This window comes from Triticum urartu, chromosome 7A (genome assembly GCF_056163025.1).
Source record: "Triticum urartu cultivar PI428250 chromosome 7A, HENAU_Tu73, whole genome shotgun sequence".
Lineage (NCBI taxonomy): Eukaryota > Viridiplantae > Streptophyta > Magnoliopsida > Poales > Poaceae > Triticum > Triticum urartu.
Window position 1 is genome coordinate 448,949,659 of NC_141879.1, and position 15,002 is coordinate 448,964,660.

Genomic DNA, 15,002 nt, shown 5'->3' on the forward strand with positions numbered 1-15,002 from the left:
TTCATAGTTTGATTACACGACTTTTAAAATGAAGTTGAATCAAAATCCAGGTATATCAACTTGTTGTACAACTGTTCTTGCATTGTGGTAGATTTCTTAGTTGCATGAATCTTAAAGTATTGCTTTAACCTTAAAAGTAGAAAATCAGGTAAAAAAAAATCTAGCAAATCCAGTAAAACAATGTCTTGGTTCAGTTCTACGAAAGAAAAAAATTTGGATGTAAATCCAATGATAACATATCATCATCATCAGCAGCATCATCATCATCATCATCATCATCATCATCATCATTTTTTGCGAATGGATTTAAATCCCGTTGCAGAGGGCAATAGCCCCATCTCAGTTACCAACTCCAGTTGTAACCAGCATATATTATTAAATGTTTGCTATTGATATACTCGTGTCCCTATTTGCAATTTGAAAACCCATAACCAGCCATATCCCAACAACCCAATTACTGTACTACATTAAAGGTTTGCCAAAAAAGTGAAAGATGTAAATCCAAGTGTAAACTGCAGGTGCCCGATTAATTGCTTTCATTGATTCTTTTCTAATTTGATTTCCGTAAGAAGAAAATGTAAATCTGATTTCCACGCGGTGCTTAAACCCCAAATCTCTCAACTCTGAAGCGCGACAACGCCTGAGGTCGTCACGCGCCGGAGGTCACAGCGCCGCCCCATCACACCCGCAGAAGCCGAAGCCCGCGCCGCCACCGCCTTTGCAGACGCCGCCGCTGCCTCCAAGGCGTGGGCCGAGAGGAAGGGTAGGGGGAGGGGGAAGAGGAAGGCGGCGGCGGAGGAGGAGAAGCAGGCGCCAGAGCCCCAACCTCTCCCGGCGCGCATGGCGAGGCTGGGCCCGGGGCAGGGGTTAGGGTGCGAGGCGGCGGTGGGGTCGCTGGCGCCCAGCCGGAGCCGGGAGTACAAGCTCTGCAGCAAGCACACCGAGGGCAAGCGCCCGCTCTACGCCATCGGCTTCAACTTCATCGACGCCCGCTACTACGACGTCTTCGCCACCGTCGGCGGCAATCGTGTAAGCCTTCTGTGGTTGCCCGCCCGCTCGATCTTTGCCCTGTCTTTAGATTTGGGAATGTTCTTAATTGTGAGTGGTTGAGTGGGAGAGCTGGGGTTCCGGTGCGCGGGGCTCCATAGGAGGATCCGACCTTCGTGGAGGGATTCCGAGAGTCCCAAATTTTCCACAAAATGGAGAGGGCGACCGCTGGCCAAATCTCACCGTCGAGGCGAAGGGGTGAAGGAACCTCCCAAATAAGGTCGATGGAGCTGCAAGTTTGGCTTTTGGTTCGGAAAATTTGGACCTTCCATTGGGAAACAGGGTGCTGTTTGTCACAAGTTTTGATATATTGTATCTGATAACAACTTGCATATTCGATGGAACTTTCGATCAATATCACAGTGGAGGGAATTGTTGAGAATCTGGTCTTAGTTTTCTTTTCCATAGGCATCCGATCGTAGTTTGATTCGATTAATTGTTACTTCTGGTTTGCTCCTGTCCACAAGTTGACTCTGCTGATCTTGCAGGTGACGACGTACCGTGGCCTCCCCGACGGTAACTTGGCTGTTCTGCAAGCATACATTGATGCGGACGTAAGCTCCATTACAGTCTCTAGAATCTTCAGTTTCTTATATTAGTTGTACTTTATCTGAGGCTGACGAGGTCTGCATCTTATCTCAGGATGCTCAGTCATTCTACACTCTGAGCTGGGCTTGTGACCTTGACGGCACACCACTGCTAGTGGCAGCAGGAAGCAATGCGGTCATTCGGGTCATCAACTGTGCCACCGAGAAGTTGTTTAAGGTATAATAGTAGTGCCAGAGTTTTCTACTTTCTTATTGTGGCCAACATGGATGAAGTTTCACTTGCATCAATCTACTATTCAGCTGCTTATTTGATGTCCTTTCTGAAAACAGTTACTTATTTGATAATTGTTGGTTTCTCTGTATTGTCCATTCGAGATGATGATTTGGACTTTTAGGAAAAGTTGTGTTTCTGCTATACAGTAGTTTATTTTTCTCCAAAAGAGATTGTAGATGTCAAATACTTTAGTACGTCTACCGTGGTGAAAACATTTACAACCTAGCAGATCTATTCTTCTGAGGTAGTCATGAAATTGGGCGTATATATTACGATTCAATATCCTAAACTAATGACTACGAACGTGGAGTAAGTTTCTTATTTCGTCTTACAAATCATGCAGAGTTTTCTTGGCCATGGTGATTCAATAAATGAGATAAGAACTCAACCATTGAAGCCTTCGCTCTTCATTTCTGCAAGCAAGGTTGGCAGATAACCTGGTGTGATGCTGGATATACCTATGCCTTTTACCTTTCTGATGCAGTTTATATGGCCTTATATAGGACGAGTCTGTTAGGCTATGGAATGTCCATACAGGTATCTGCATCTTGATTTTTGCTGGAGGAGGAGGTCACCGTAATGAAGTATTGAGTGTTGTAAGTTACACCTACCTCCTAGTGACATTGTTTTATATTGCCACTCACTTCACTGCCCAAAGATATGTTTGGATTGTGGCCAAAAGCTACCCTGCCAATATTTTGTTCATAATCAAAAACGTGGTCTTTGTTAGGATCATGGCCAATTTTCTGGCATGCCAATGCTCGTTTGGCCACCCTAGTTCAGTTTTCTTACCAATGTTGGCCAAATCATGGGCTAGCAAAATCATCACCAAAATTATAGCTAGCCAAATATGGGCTAAATCCGAACACACTCTAAATATAGCTGTCTGCCAGCTACTGGCATTATTGAGTGGATCATTTTAGTTAGTATCACTGAAAAATAAAACATGTTATCTCGGCACTAACTGTCCTTTCATTAATACTTCCGTTATATCAGGACTTCCACCCTTCTGATATCTACCGAATTGCCAGTTGTGGCATGGATAATACTGTTAAAATCTGGTCAATGAAAGGTTAGCGAACCATTTCATCAATCTTGCTTCCTATTTACATTTTATTACTGCTGATCACTGACATGGTTTGTTAATGTTGTCATAGAATTTTGGCCATACGTGGAGAAATCCTTTACATGGACTGACCTTCCATCAAAATTTCCAACGAAATTTGTTCAATTTCCGGTATGTTAAGTATCTCTCATCTTTGAACCTGTTATTATGCAAACTTTTAATATTGACCCTCTCAGCATCGTGCTGATATATCCCCTTTCAGCTCATGACTTCCGTGGTTCATTCTAACTATGTTGACTGTACTAGGTGGCTTGGTGACTTCATCCTGTCGAAGGTAAATTGCTCATTTTTGTAGGAGAGACGAATTAGTGTGAACACAATGTTAGAATGCTTACTGGTGCAAAATTTCAGACTATACCTGAAACCTGTAATATCATACTTTACAGTCTTTTTTATATATCAAAGATTAGTGTTGCCACCTGTTTTTCAATGCTGATATAATTATTTCCTGAAGGATGAGAACATCTGATCTGCTTCGCCTTGAACTTGCAGAGTGTTGACAATGAAATTGTTCTGTGGGAGCCAAAAATAAAAGAGCAGGGTCCCGGCGAGGTGATGCAGTTTTACTTTTAAAGAACTATAGGGCTTAACACATTATACTTTTGTACTGATACAAACTAGTTCTGGTTGTGCTCCTTTGTTTCTAAAAATGATGCCGGCCATACTATGTGCCTTCCTCTGAAGTGATTCTTCATTCCATATGCAGGGTAGCATTGATGTTCTTCAGAAGTACCCTGTGCCTGATTGTGACATTTGGTTTATCAAATTCTCATGTGATTTTCACTTCAATCAATTAGCAATAGGTAACACTTTATATTGAAATTATTATCTATCTGCGGACATATTTCTGTATTGTACTTATGTGATTGTCAACAAGTTTCTGAGGATGGCCGTACTTATACACGTGAAAAAACTGATATTTGTAGAAAACATGCTCGTGGCTAATCGTTTGCTCGTAAACGAACTCATCTACATGCACCTGATCAGGGTTAGATGAAATTCAAAAAGTATAACTCTTGTGGTTAATCGTTTGCTTGTAAACAGGCAACCGCGAAGGCAAAATCTATGTGTGGGAAGTGCAGGCGAGCCCTCCTGTGCTAATTACCCGGTAAGTTTAACCGAGCAAGTTCAGCTATTCCCAATTTCTCCTCCTCTGAATGTGGTGGTGGTGCTAGCTACTAACTTGTATGTTCCTGCATGTACACACTGATAATTTCCAGGCTGAGTAGTCCACAATGCAAAATGCCAATAAGGCAGACTGCAGTGTCGTTTGATGGAAGGTACATCACCATATTCCGTTCGCCACCTCTGATCCAGTAGTACCTCTCTAGCACTTATTTTTCCTGTACTTTTATGGATATAGCTTCTCATGTGTGCTATGTGCATCCATTATAGTTTTTCTTCTTTCAAGTCTGCTTTTGGTATTGGTGCATAAGAATTGCATGTCACTCTTCTTCTTTTCTTCCATTCTTCAGCACGATCCTTGCCTGCGGCGAGGATGGCAGCATATACCGCTGGGACGAAGTGGAACATCAAGCTGCAAAAAATTGAAGCAACTGAAAACCACCATGCCGTGCGGCCCCATGGCAATGCCAGCCAGTTTGAGCTTGTCCTGGGTAGTTGTTGTGTTGCTTACTTAGTGGGTTGTACCAATTACTTAGTCCAGAAGTTGGGGTGAATGAGCTTATAATGTTGTAAGCTAGGATGTTGTTGATTCGATGATTTGCCGGATGTTTCTGTTTATTACATTGGCTGTATCATGTACCGAATGTGGGAGTTAAACTTAAATCCTCGTTCGCATTCTCATTGAGTTGGCGACCTGCCTGAATTTGGTGGCCTAACACATACCAGAAGGAAACACTTTGTTGGGTGAAGAAGAACCTCGTCATAATCCTGACGCTTGAATGGCCTAAATTTCTCCGTGGCGGTGCCGTCTTTGTGGTCTGGCCTGTTTGGAACGTGTGAGTTTTACAGGGGCTCTGCCGAAATTTGCCATTTCTGCATCAATCGTGGGAGATTCATTCATTCATGGTTTTCTTTTCAAATGTTTCCTCAACCTGAAGTCTCTCTAGGCTCTAGCTATGAGCTTCGTGGCTGGGCGAAGGCAAAGAGGAGGATATGATAGGAAAGGTGGCCGTTTGGCGCCAAAATGTGCCGCGGTCGGGTGGTCTTGATCGCGGGCCGAGAAGGAAATCGTCCTCTTCCTCGCAGCCATTGGCGACCAAGTCACATGATATCTCTGAATAAAAAGTGTTTTTTTGACGGTTTTTCTGAATAAAAAGTTGAACCCGAAGGAATTTGGCTTGTGGGAACGCCCGGTCGATAGATTCTTGTAAAAATCTCTCACGCTGGTTTCTTTCCTTCCCACCAAAAACGATCCGATTGACAAAAGGAAACAGCACCCTCCAGACCCTCGTTGTTTCATCGTCGTCTCGCTAGGTTTCTCACACCCCGAGTTCTCATCCTCGCCGCCGCCGATTCTCGCTGCCAAGATCCGCTAACTAGCCTCCTCGGCGCTCCCTTCGCCTTCTTCCCCGCACCACCCTCCACCCTGCCGCCGCTCCGTCCTCCCGCCGGCGTCACCTCTCTGTCCTTCCCCCGGCGCGGCGGGCGCGCGGCATCCCTCGCTGCCGTGCCTCCCCTGCATCTCGGTCGCTGCCTCGGTGAACTGCACGTGGGAACGAGAGGAATGACGGGTCACGGGGCCACGACGCGTTACCTCACCGCCGCTGGTAATTTTGCATCTTCGCTTACTGATGAATATATTGTTGCTGTGAAATACTAGTAATTTTTCAGTTGCATGCTACTTGATAGCTGTGCGTGCGTTTAGATGTTTAGCTCCAAGCAAACCTTGCCGGCTCAACTTATTCACCATGAATTTCCTTTTATCTTGATGATGTAAGCACGAATTCTTACGGTTGCAAGCCAAGTGTATCATTGGGCAAAATGCCCACATTCTTTTCGAGACATGAATGCTGCCGGCACTACTCCTTCATAGCCTTTTGATTTTGTTTTCACTATATCCAATTCCTCGATGTTCGTGCTTGGTAGGTTTACGGTGTTGGTTACCATAATTTGTGGAAATCAGTATCAAAAGGTGTCATTCTGCCGAATATTAAAATTATTCATGGGTACTTACCTTACTGGAAAAATGATGTACTGCTGGACAACTCTACAAGTATGCAGCTGTTCCTTTTCTCAACGTTCTTTTATCTTCATAACTCATCACCAAGGATCACTGGACATATGTTAATTGAATTAATCAACTACACTGGGTTATGTGTTGTCCCTCTTCGTCAGAGAGGTGTTTTTCTGTTTCTTATTTCGATGATATGCAGAAGTATTTAACCCTGCATTTTTTTACCCATAACTTGGTTGTGCTAATTAATACGAAGCTACATGAAACTTATATCTGGATTCGATTTGGACTTTCTGTACATAGCCGAGTTCAGATTCATTGTGAGCTAAACGGTAATACTTTTAATCATCAGTAACTTGATAAATTTTGACCTAAAAACACATATTCACGTAGTTATCTAACTAATTATTTTACATTTATATAACCTTACAAGTTGGATACACACATTTCTTGTGGCACCATCGGCCAACTGGGATAACAAACTAACCAGTGCATGAAAATCTGAAGAGGCACAAGGAAAGTGAGTCACCTATGAGATATGCACAACAGCCCAAGCCTGAGGCAGAAAAGTATTAGGAATTTAGGATTCATTCATTGTCTTCCTTTTGCTGGTTTTTAGCGAAGGTGTATTCACGTGAGCCGATCGAATACCTTCCTTTTCTTGCCTTCAACTGTCTGATGCATATTGCTTATGTTTTTTCAGTCATCAATTTACCTTTCCCCACAAAAACAAATGGACCTTTGCCATTTCTTTTGCAGATAATGGTGATGAGCTCAACAGCAGCATCGTTGTTGGTAAATACCATCGGCACTTACAGTCTACTCCACCTACAAAGAGCTATGGGAAGGTGCACGCTTCAGTGTCCTCAGTCCTAATTTTCTATGTTACTATACTTTTGTGGTGACTATTTACAAATGTTTTGACAACTTTCCTGGTTATACATAGGGCGCTGCAGCAGCATTCGCTAAAGAGCTAGGCTATTTTAACACAGGCAAACATGTTTCCCAAATGAAAGATCGGAAAAGAGCAACAAATCCCATGAATCATGAACCAAAAAGGCGTACAGTTTTTCAAAATATTTCTGAGAAACATTTAGATATGGATGATAGCAAGTTAGATTTGAAGTTCTGTACAGAAAGTCGACAGAAAAAAAACTTTGTTGAGCCAAAGGACTTGTCCCATAAACTACAGACAGAAGATCTTACTTTTGGGAGTTCGGCCAAGAGGTAATCACTCCTGTTTGCTGACCCAGGTCATCTGTTGTTTACCTTTAGAAGTTCTATGAACTATGTTATCTCTCTTCTCTAGCATTTCGTAGGTTTTGCTTACGCATCTGAGACTTTTCACTTTGTTGTACGACATTTACGCCTTGTTATGTTATTTTGATTGTGCGCAAATCCATTTATTGATTATTTCTCCTTCTATTGCCACTCTGTCAGCTACACTAATTTGCATTCCATCTATAAATAATATGAATATAAACTTGAACTGCAGCGATGGCAGTGGTAAACGTGTTTGAAACCACTATTGCTTGTGCCGTGCTTCCGGTCTCCCATTGTTACCCCACATAACATTATGTTTCTCTGATAAATTTACTGATGTGCAGATGGTACCATTCCAAGAATCGGACCTACCAATATGGGAGGTTAAATACAGGAAACGAGAATAAGGTGAATACGCTGACAACTCTTTCGCGCCTTTCTTTGATAGTTCTGTGGTATTGTTTTTTCCATTCACTCCTTGTGAAATGAAATCTGTTATTTGTACTAAAATTCATATCCGCATCTAGCATTATACTTATTATGGTGTAACATTATTGGTACAAATGCAAAAGTTGTTTGTATTATTTTATCGAGCACTATGTTTTCTGAATATATTTTTCTTAGCATAAACAACAGAGAAGCCCTATACTTTGAACAATAAATGTTTTGGGTTAAAACCTCTATCTGCCAAATACAAATAATGGTCATGCAATCATATAAGGTGTTTAGATTTTATTTACCAAGAAGATCGTCATTGCTGTGTATGTACTTCATCATTTATTTCATTGATATTAGCTGCAAATGTTAGACATGAATTAAGATTTCTACATATGTATTCCGATGATGTTTTTATCATTTTCAGGAATTGGTTTTCTTCAGTGACGAAGATACAAAACCCGCTAAATCTGTTGATGTCAAGGTGGCTAATAAACGGCAAATTGGTAACACAATAGGTAATGATGTTCTTGCCTACTAACATTTCATCACTAAATGTTAAAATAGCGACCAATTATAAAATGTAGTGGAAATTTGCATTGTTGGATCGATAGGTATTACGAGCGGCTGCGAATGAGGGCGGGGGGGGGGGGGGGGGGTCACTAGCAATGAAGAGTTTGTAAAATGTGTCTAAGCGATGGTAACATCAGTAATGCTAGAGAATGGGCGGATTAGTGCATGTACAAAGGTGGCATATGGATATAGATGCCCCACGACAAAAAGTAGTTTGAGGCATCTATATTAATTTTCTCCCCCCCCCTCCCTCCCCCCCAATGCAAGCTACTACTAGTGGGCTTCATCAAAGAATAGAAAGTGATTCTCACTACACATGTATCCATACTCACTACTTCAACTTTTTCTACTTTATGCACCTGACCACATTTTTTATCTTCAAGCACTCGCCTCCTGCAGAGGATCCCGCTTCCCCATCCCAATCTACTTTTCCTGTCATCCAATCCTACATGGCATGTGAGGCATCACCCCGAGGCTATGCATTGGCCATGGCCTTAAGAGAATGAAAGTGGACGGAAAGGAAATGTAGGGAAAAAGATGATGTTTTGTCTTGCAAGAGGAGGACGATTAAGAGCATCTCTAGCGGATCCTGCAAACCGGACGTCCAGCAAAATAAACGTCGGTTTGCGGGACGGAGGGGGTTTGCCCGGCCCGAATAAATCCCCCAATTTTGGCCGTCCCGGAAACTTTTTGTGGGATCCCGAATCCACGAGCTCATTTCGTTCATATCTACGGGATTTCAATCAATTTTGCCAGCTCCTCTTTCCTTTTGCGTGAACGCATTTCCGCCCGCTTCCGTTCGCATCTCCACTCCCCGTCGCCGCCGCCGCCACCGCACATCCCCGTCTGGTCTTGCTGCCTCGGCTGCCTCACGCCACCCGAAAGCTTCGCCACCCTGCTCCACATCCATTCCACCAAGTTTCGGCAAGGGGGGGAGGGGGGGGGTGCCCATTTGTGTCCAGGGCTCGTGGCCACCGTTGGCGCCATGGATCCCATCCCGGAGCTTGGCGCACGACCTTGTAGCTGGTGGATCCGGTTGGTCGCCAGTGAGCCTCGGAATCGATGGGGCTCGCCTGCGCGCGTAGGAGGAAGGCGGCGGCGCGGCTTTGCATCAGTCGGCGGGGAGAAGAAAGGGCGGCGTAGCGCGGCTTTGCTTCGGCCGGCTTCGGGCGAGGTATGTCCAACACTCGCGGGGTTGTGCTCGATTTGGCTCGGAGTAGGTTCGGGTGAAATTCATGGGGTTTCATGTGCATTTTATAGATGGATTGGAGTTCGTCCTCATTGTCTTCATCCGATGATTCGAACAATTTGGTGTTGTAATAATTATTCAAATTTGAACATTTGTTGTGATGAAAATGATTGCTGTATTGTGAATTGCTTTTCGGACCATTTATATTTATATTATGATTCCATTCGGTTTTCTTTGTTGAAGTCTCTGATTTACGAAGCTATGAAAATTGTGCGGTACCGCAAGCCCTCCGATGCGGAACATATCACGTAAACGCGTCCCGCAAACATTTGCGGGTTGGTTTACGCGGTCTGTTCCGCCGAAGGGTCGCGGTACCGTAAATAAGTTTTGCTAGGGATAGAGTTGTTATTGCTCATTATAGTGACGACCCTCCCCAATAACCCGACCCTCGCCGCCGACGCTGCCTTCCTCGCCCTTGAGCGGTGTCTGTCGTCACGATGTCTTTATTGGTAGTGTGCTTCCTGATGAAGCTATGTACCTAGGGTAGGGTCATGGACCTGTCCTAACTGCCCTACCCAGGGACATCTCTAAAAAAAATCACCTTTCAATCGACTTGAAGGTGTTCCACTCGATAGACTCAAAGACACTCGACCAAGAAGCAATCACGCGACCAAGATCCAACCACTCGACGGCCAGGAGATCTAAAGTCACTCCGCATGCTAACGGTCGGTCATTAAATAGCTTTTATGGTCATCATAGGACTTTATTACCAGCGTTACCAGTAACGCCCCGCCTTAATGTACATTGAACCCTTTGTAACGTGGGCTGGCCGGGGTCCTGGCGCACTCTATATAAGCCACCCCCTCCTCCGAGACAAGGGTTCGCACCTCTATAACTCATACTCACATAATCCAGTCGACCGCCTCCGGGCTCCGAGACGTAGGGCTATTACTTCCTCCGAGAAGGGCCTGAACTCGTAAACCTTGCGTGCTTACAACTTCTCCATAGCTAAGATCTTGCCTCTCCATACTTACCCCCCTACACTACTGTCAGATTTAGAACCACGACAGTTGGCGCCCACCGTGGGGCAGGTGCTTTAGCGTTTGTTGGAGGAGTTGCGACCTTTTCCGACTCGAATCATCATGGTTTTCGGCGGAGTTTCGGTGGAGGGCCGCGAGATCCGTCTCGGCGCGCTCACGTTCATCGTCGACGACTTTGCTTGGCTCCAGGAGGCTTCGCTTGATGTGGACCCACTCCCTGCTCGCGGTGCAACGCACTTTAGCGCGTGCGTCCGCGGCGTTCTCCCGCGGCAACCGTCGACCCCCTACCGGTCGGCTCCTGTGTTGTCCTCCCTCCCCATTTCCCGCCGGCGCAAGCGCTCCGGTCGGTCGAGACTTCAGCGGTGGGTGAGGCACGCGGTGGCATGTCAGTCGGCCACCCCTCAAGTCGCGGTGATCGAGCCCGATGAATCCCTCTACGGCCTGTTCGACCTGTCGACTGGCTCCGCAGAGACCGCATCCGAGTGCGACAGCAGCGATCCGGCGACGGAGGTTCTGATGGTCGATGGACCGCCCAGTCCTCCCGGTTTTCCCCGCACCGACGGAGGCGCGGGTGGAGGCGACCCGTCGCGTCTTCATGAGGAGTATCTTCCCGAGCCTCTCACGTCGCTGCAGAGAGAAGAACTTCGCCGCCGGAACGTGGATGCACTACACACTCCTATCGTTGGAGAAACCCTCGAGGCTCGCGCCTTGGAGGACGCGCGCCTGGCAAACTTGGCCAAGCGCACTCGACTGGAGAACCTCCAGCGAGCACTCGGCGAGCGTGCGCGACAACGGGTTCCCGAATCCAGTCGACGTCAGCTCTTCCCGCCCCGCAGGTATATCGAACTCCGATTCAGAATTTAGCAGCTGCGGAGTCGATTTAGCCTTCCCAGTCGGAGGCCGACAAAGGCTTGCTGCAGATCAGAGCGTTACTCCGGGCAGCAGGAGATCAGAATTCCGCTGTTTCTCAGTCGCGGAACAGGATTCACAGTAGATCCGTTGCCGCGGACACAGTCCAGTCGGCTCACAGCCCGAGATCGCCCCCGAGGCGTGAGGGACGTGGAGACCGGCGTGACCAATATGGGAACCATGAGCAGTATGATCACCGAGTCGATCGTGACGGTCGACGTCGAGTGCCCACGCCTCCCCCGAGGAGCGGGTCGTATGTGCCTCGCCAGCAGGATGACAGACGCCCTCATAGTGGTGGGCGAAGGATTCCAGTCGACCCCAGAGGGCCAGGCTTTGACGCAAGATCCATTCTCGTCCAAGGTCTGGTCGACAGGAACAGGGCTCACCGAGAAAGTCATGACAGAGATGCACCTACCAGCAGCAGAGTACATGTTTCGGGGCCAGAGTGCTTTACTAGAGCCATCAGGGCCGCTGTGATTCCTCCCAACTTCAGGTTGGCGACGGGAGTCACTAAGTTCACTGGCGAGTCCAAGCCCGATACTTGGCTTGAGGACTACCGAGTGGCCGTCCAGATTGGCGGCGACAATGATGAAGTGGCCATGAAGCACCTGCCTCTCATGTTGGAGGGCTCGGCCAGAGCGTGGCTGATCCAGTTAGCACCTAGCAGCATTTACACTTGGGAAGATCTCTCCCGAGTGTTCGTCACCACATTTGAAGGCACATGCAAGCGACCGGCAGGACTGACGGAACTCCGGTCTTGCGTGCAGAAGCCGAATGAAACTTTGAGGGATTACATCCAGAGGTGGATCACGTTACACCACTCGGTGGAGAATGTGCCTGACCACCAAGCAGTTTGTGCCTTCAAGGAAGGCGTCAAGTACAGAGAACTGAATTTGAAATTCGGTCGAACCGGGGATATGTCCCTGAATCGGATGATGGAGATTGCCACCAAGTACGCTAATGGCGAAGATGAGGATTGACTCAGGAGTGGCAAGCTCAAGTCAGTCACCCAAGAAACCGGAGGCAATTCCAATCGGAAACAGAAACGGAAAGCCGAGCCAGCGGCTCCCGGGGAAGCCTTGGCTTTAACCCAAGGAAAGTTTAAAGGGAAACCTAAAGGGCCTTGGAACCCCAAAAAGGTTAAAGACCAGGACGGAAATGATGTGTTGGACTTGCCATGTCTCGTCCACACAAACAAAGATGAAGAGGGTAATTTCATTTACCCAAAACATACCACTCGACAGTGTCGACTCTTAATCCAGCAGTTCCAGGGCAAGCAACCCAAAGGTAAGGAAAATGAGTCGGACAAGGTCGAGGACAAAGAGGACAGTGACGACGGATACCCGCAATTCCATCCCTGATGATTTTTGCTGATGTTGAGAGCAAAAGTCGACTGAAAGTCATCAACCGAGAGGTGAATATGGTTGCTCCGGCGACACCAAGTTATTTGAAATGGTCCCAACTGCCATCACGTTCGACCAGTCCGATCACCCAACGCATATTGCCACCCCTGGGAGGCAAGCTCTGGTGGTCGACCCAGTGGTTGAAGGCACTCGACTGACCAAAGTCTTGATGGATGGTGGCAGTGGTTTGAACATATTGTATTCAGAAACGTTGAAAGGGATGGGCATTCCGATGTCCAGACTCGGTGCTAGCAACATGAGTTTCCATGGAGTCATTCCTGGGAAGAAGGCTGAATCACTCGGCCAGATTGCTCTTAATGTGGTTTTCGGTGATTCCAAGAATTACCGCAAAGAGAAGTTGACATTTGAAGTTATAGACTTTCAGAGTGCCTACCACGCTATTTTGGGCAGGCCGGCTTATACACGTTTCATGGCCCGACCATGTTATGTGTATCTCAAATTGAAGATGCCTGGCCCCAAAGGTGTGATCACTATTACGGGCAATAGGAAGAAAACGGAAGAATGTTTTCAGAAAGGTTCAAAGATCGCCGATGCTCAGATGGCAGTGGTGGAGTTGCAGGAATACTAGAAGACTGCAGACCCGAGTGATTTGTTGCGAGCCAAGAAGCCCGCTACAGAGTCAGCTTTTCAGTCGACTGGCGATACGAAGACAGCTCACATCCACCCGATTGACCCCAGCGCTGCTCCAACTCATATCTCGACAACACTCGACTCCAAATAGGAAGAAGCGCTCATCCAGTTCCTCCGTGAGAACTGGGACATTTTCGCATGGAAGCCCTCTGACATGCCGGGTGTTCCCAGGGGCCTGGCTGAGCACCGCCTAAGAGTCGACTCAAAAGTAAAACCTATCAAGGAACATCTCTGACGGTCCGTCGTCCAGAAGAGGAAGGCCATTGGCGAAGAGGTGGCTCGGCTCTTAGCGGCGGAGTTCATCCGAGAAATCTACCACTCCGAGTGGCTCGCCAATGTTGTCATGGTCCCCAAGAAGGACAAGTCATTTCGCATGTGCATTGACTTTAAACATATCAATCGGGCCTGCCCGAAAGATCATTTTCCTCTCCCCCGCATCGACCAGATAGTCGACTCGACTGCGGGATGTGAGCGACTGTCTTTTTTAGACGCCTATTCCGGGTACCATCAGATCCGTCTGTATGGGCCTGACGAGATCAAAACAACTTTCATCACTTCATTCGGGTGCTTTTGTTATGTTACCATGCCATTCGGCCTCAAGAATGCCGGAGCCACATTCATGAGGATGATTCAGAAGTTTTTGCTCACCCAAATCAGTCGGAATGTGGAGGCATACATGGACGATATTGTGGTCAAGTCACGGAAGGGTTCCTGCCTGCTGACTGACCTTGCTGAAACCTTTGCCAACCTCAGAAGGTTTGATATCAAGCTTAATCCATCAAAATACACATTCGAGGTTCCTGGCGGAAAGTTACTCAGTTTTCTCGTTTCCGAATGGGGAATCGACGCCAATCCAGAAAAAGTCGGTACTATACTCTGAATGAAAAGTCCTGTGCGAGTGCACGATGTTCAGAAGCTTACTGGTTGCTTGGCCGCCCTAAGTCGATTCATATCTCGTCTCGGTGAAAAGGCATTGCCTCTTTACCGATTGATGAAGAAGTCTGACAAGTTCGAGTGGACTCCTGAAGCTGACGCAGCGTTCGTAGAGCTCAAAGCTCTGCTCTCCACCCAGCCGGTGCTTGCTGCCCCAATCAGCAAGGAGCCTTTGCTGCTTTACATTGCAGCCACAGGACAGGTCGTCAGTACGGTATTTACGGTCGAGCGGGAAGAAGAAGGGAAAACCTTCAAAGTTCAGCGCCCAGTGTATTATATTTCTGAAGTCTTGACCCCATCGAAGCAAAGATATCCTCATTATCAGAAGCTCGTATATGGGATTTATATGACCACAAAGAAAGTTGCCCACTACTTCTCTGATCATTCCATTACAGTCGTCAGCGACGCTCCGTTGTCAGAGATCTTGCATAACAGGGACGCAACTGGTCGAGTGGAAAAATGGGCGATTGAA

General features: G+C 46.8%; 2 protein-coding genes across 4 annotated transcripts in view; both read left to right on the top strand.

Annotated features, from left to right (window-relative positions):
* Positions 1–603: 603 nt before the first annotated feature.
* On the top strand, positions 604–4,801 carry LOC125519895 (polycomb group protein FIE1). The gene is made up of 13 exons (XM_048684671.2): positions 604–1,029; positions 1,536–1,601; positions 1,690–1,812; positions 2,213–2,293; positions 2,373–2,465; positions 2,866–2,941; positions 3,027–3,106; positions 3,198–3,269; positions 3,488–3,547; positions 3,702–3,798; positions 4,040–4,103; positions 4,216–4,275; positions 4,471–4,801. The coding sequence occupies exons 1-13, from the start codon at positions 841–843 to the stop codon at positions 4,544–4,546; spliced, it is 1,137 nt and encodes a 378-aa protein (XP_048540628.1). The 5' UTR covers positions 604–840; the 3' UTR covers positions 4,547–4,801.
* A 139-nt stretch (positions 4,802–4,940) lies between these two features.
* The window catches only part of LOC125519896 (uncharacterized), a 43,691-nt gene continuing 33,629 nt past the window's right edge, over positions 4,941–15,002 (top strand). For all 3 annotated transcript variants that reach the window (XM_048684673.2, XM_087535158.1, XM_087535157.1), the window contains exons 1-5: positions 4,941–5,727; positions 6,894–6,982; positions 7,081–7,361; positions 7,742–7,805; positions 8,260–8,350. In XM_048684673.2, coding sequence (XP_048540630.1) covers positions 5,685–5,727; positions 6,894–6,982; positions 7,081–7,361; positions 7,742–7,805; positions 8,260–8,350 — 568 coding nt within the window. In that variant the 5' untranslated portion in view covers positions 4,941–5,684. The remainder of the gene's footprint in view (positions 5,728–6,893; positions 6,983–7,080; positions 7,362–7,741; positions 7,806–8,259; positions 8,351–15,002) is intronic.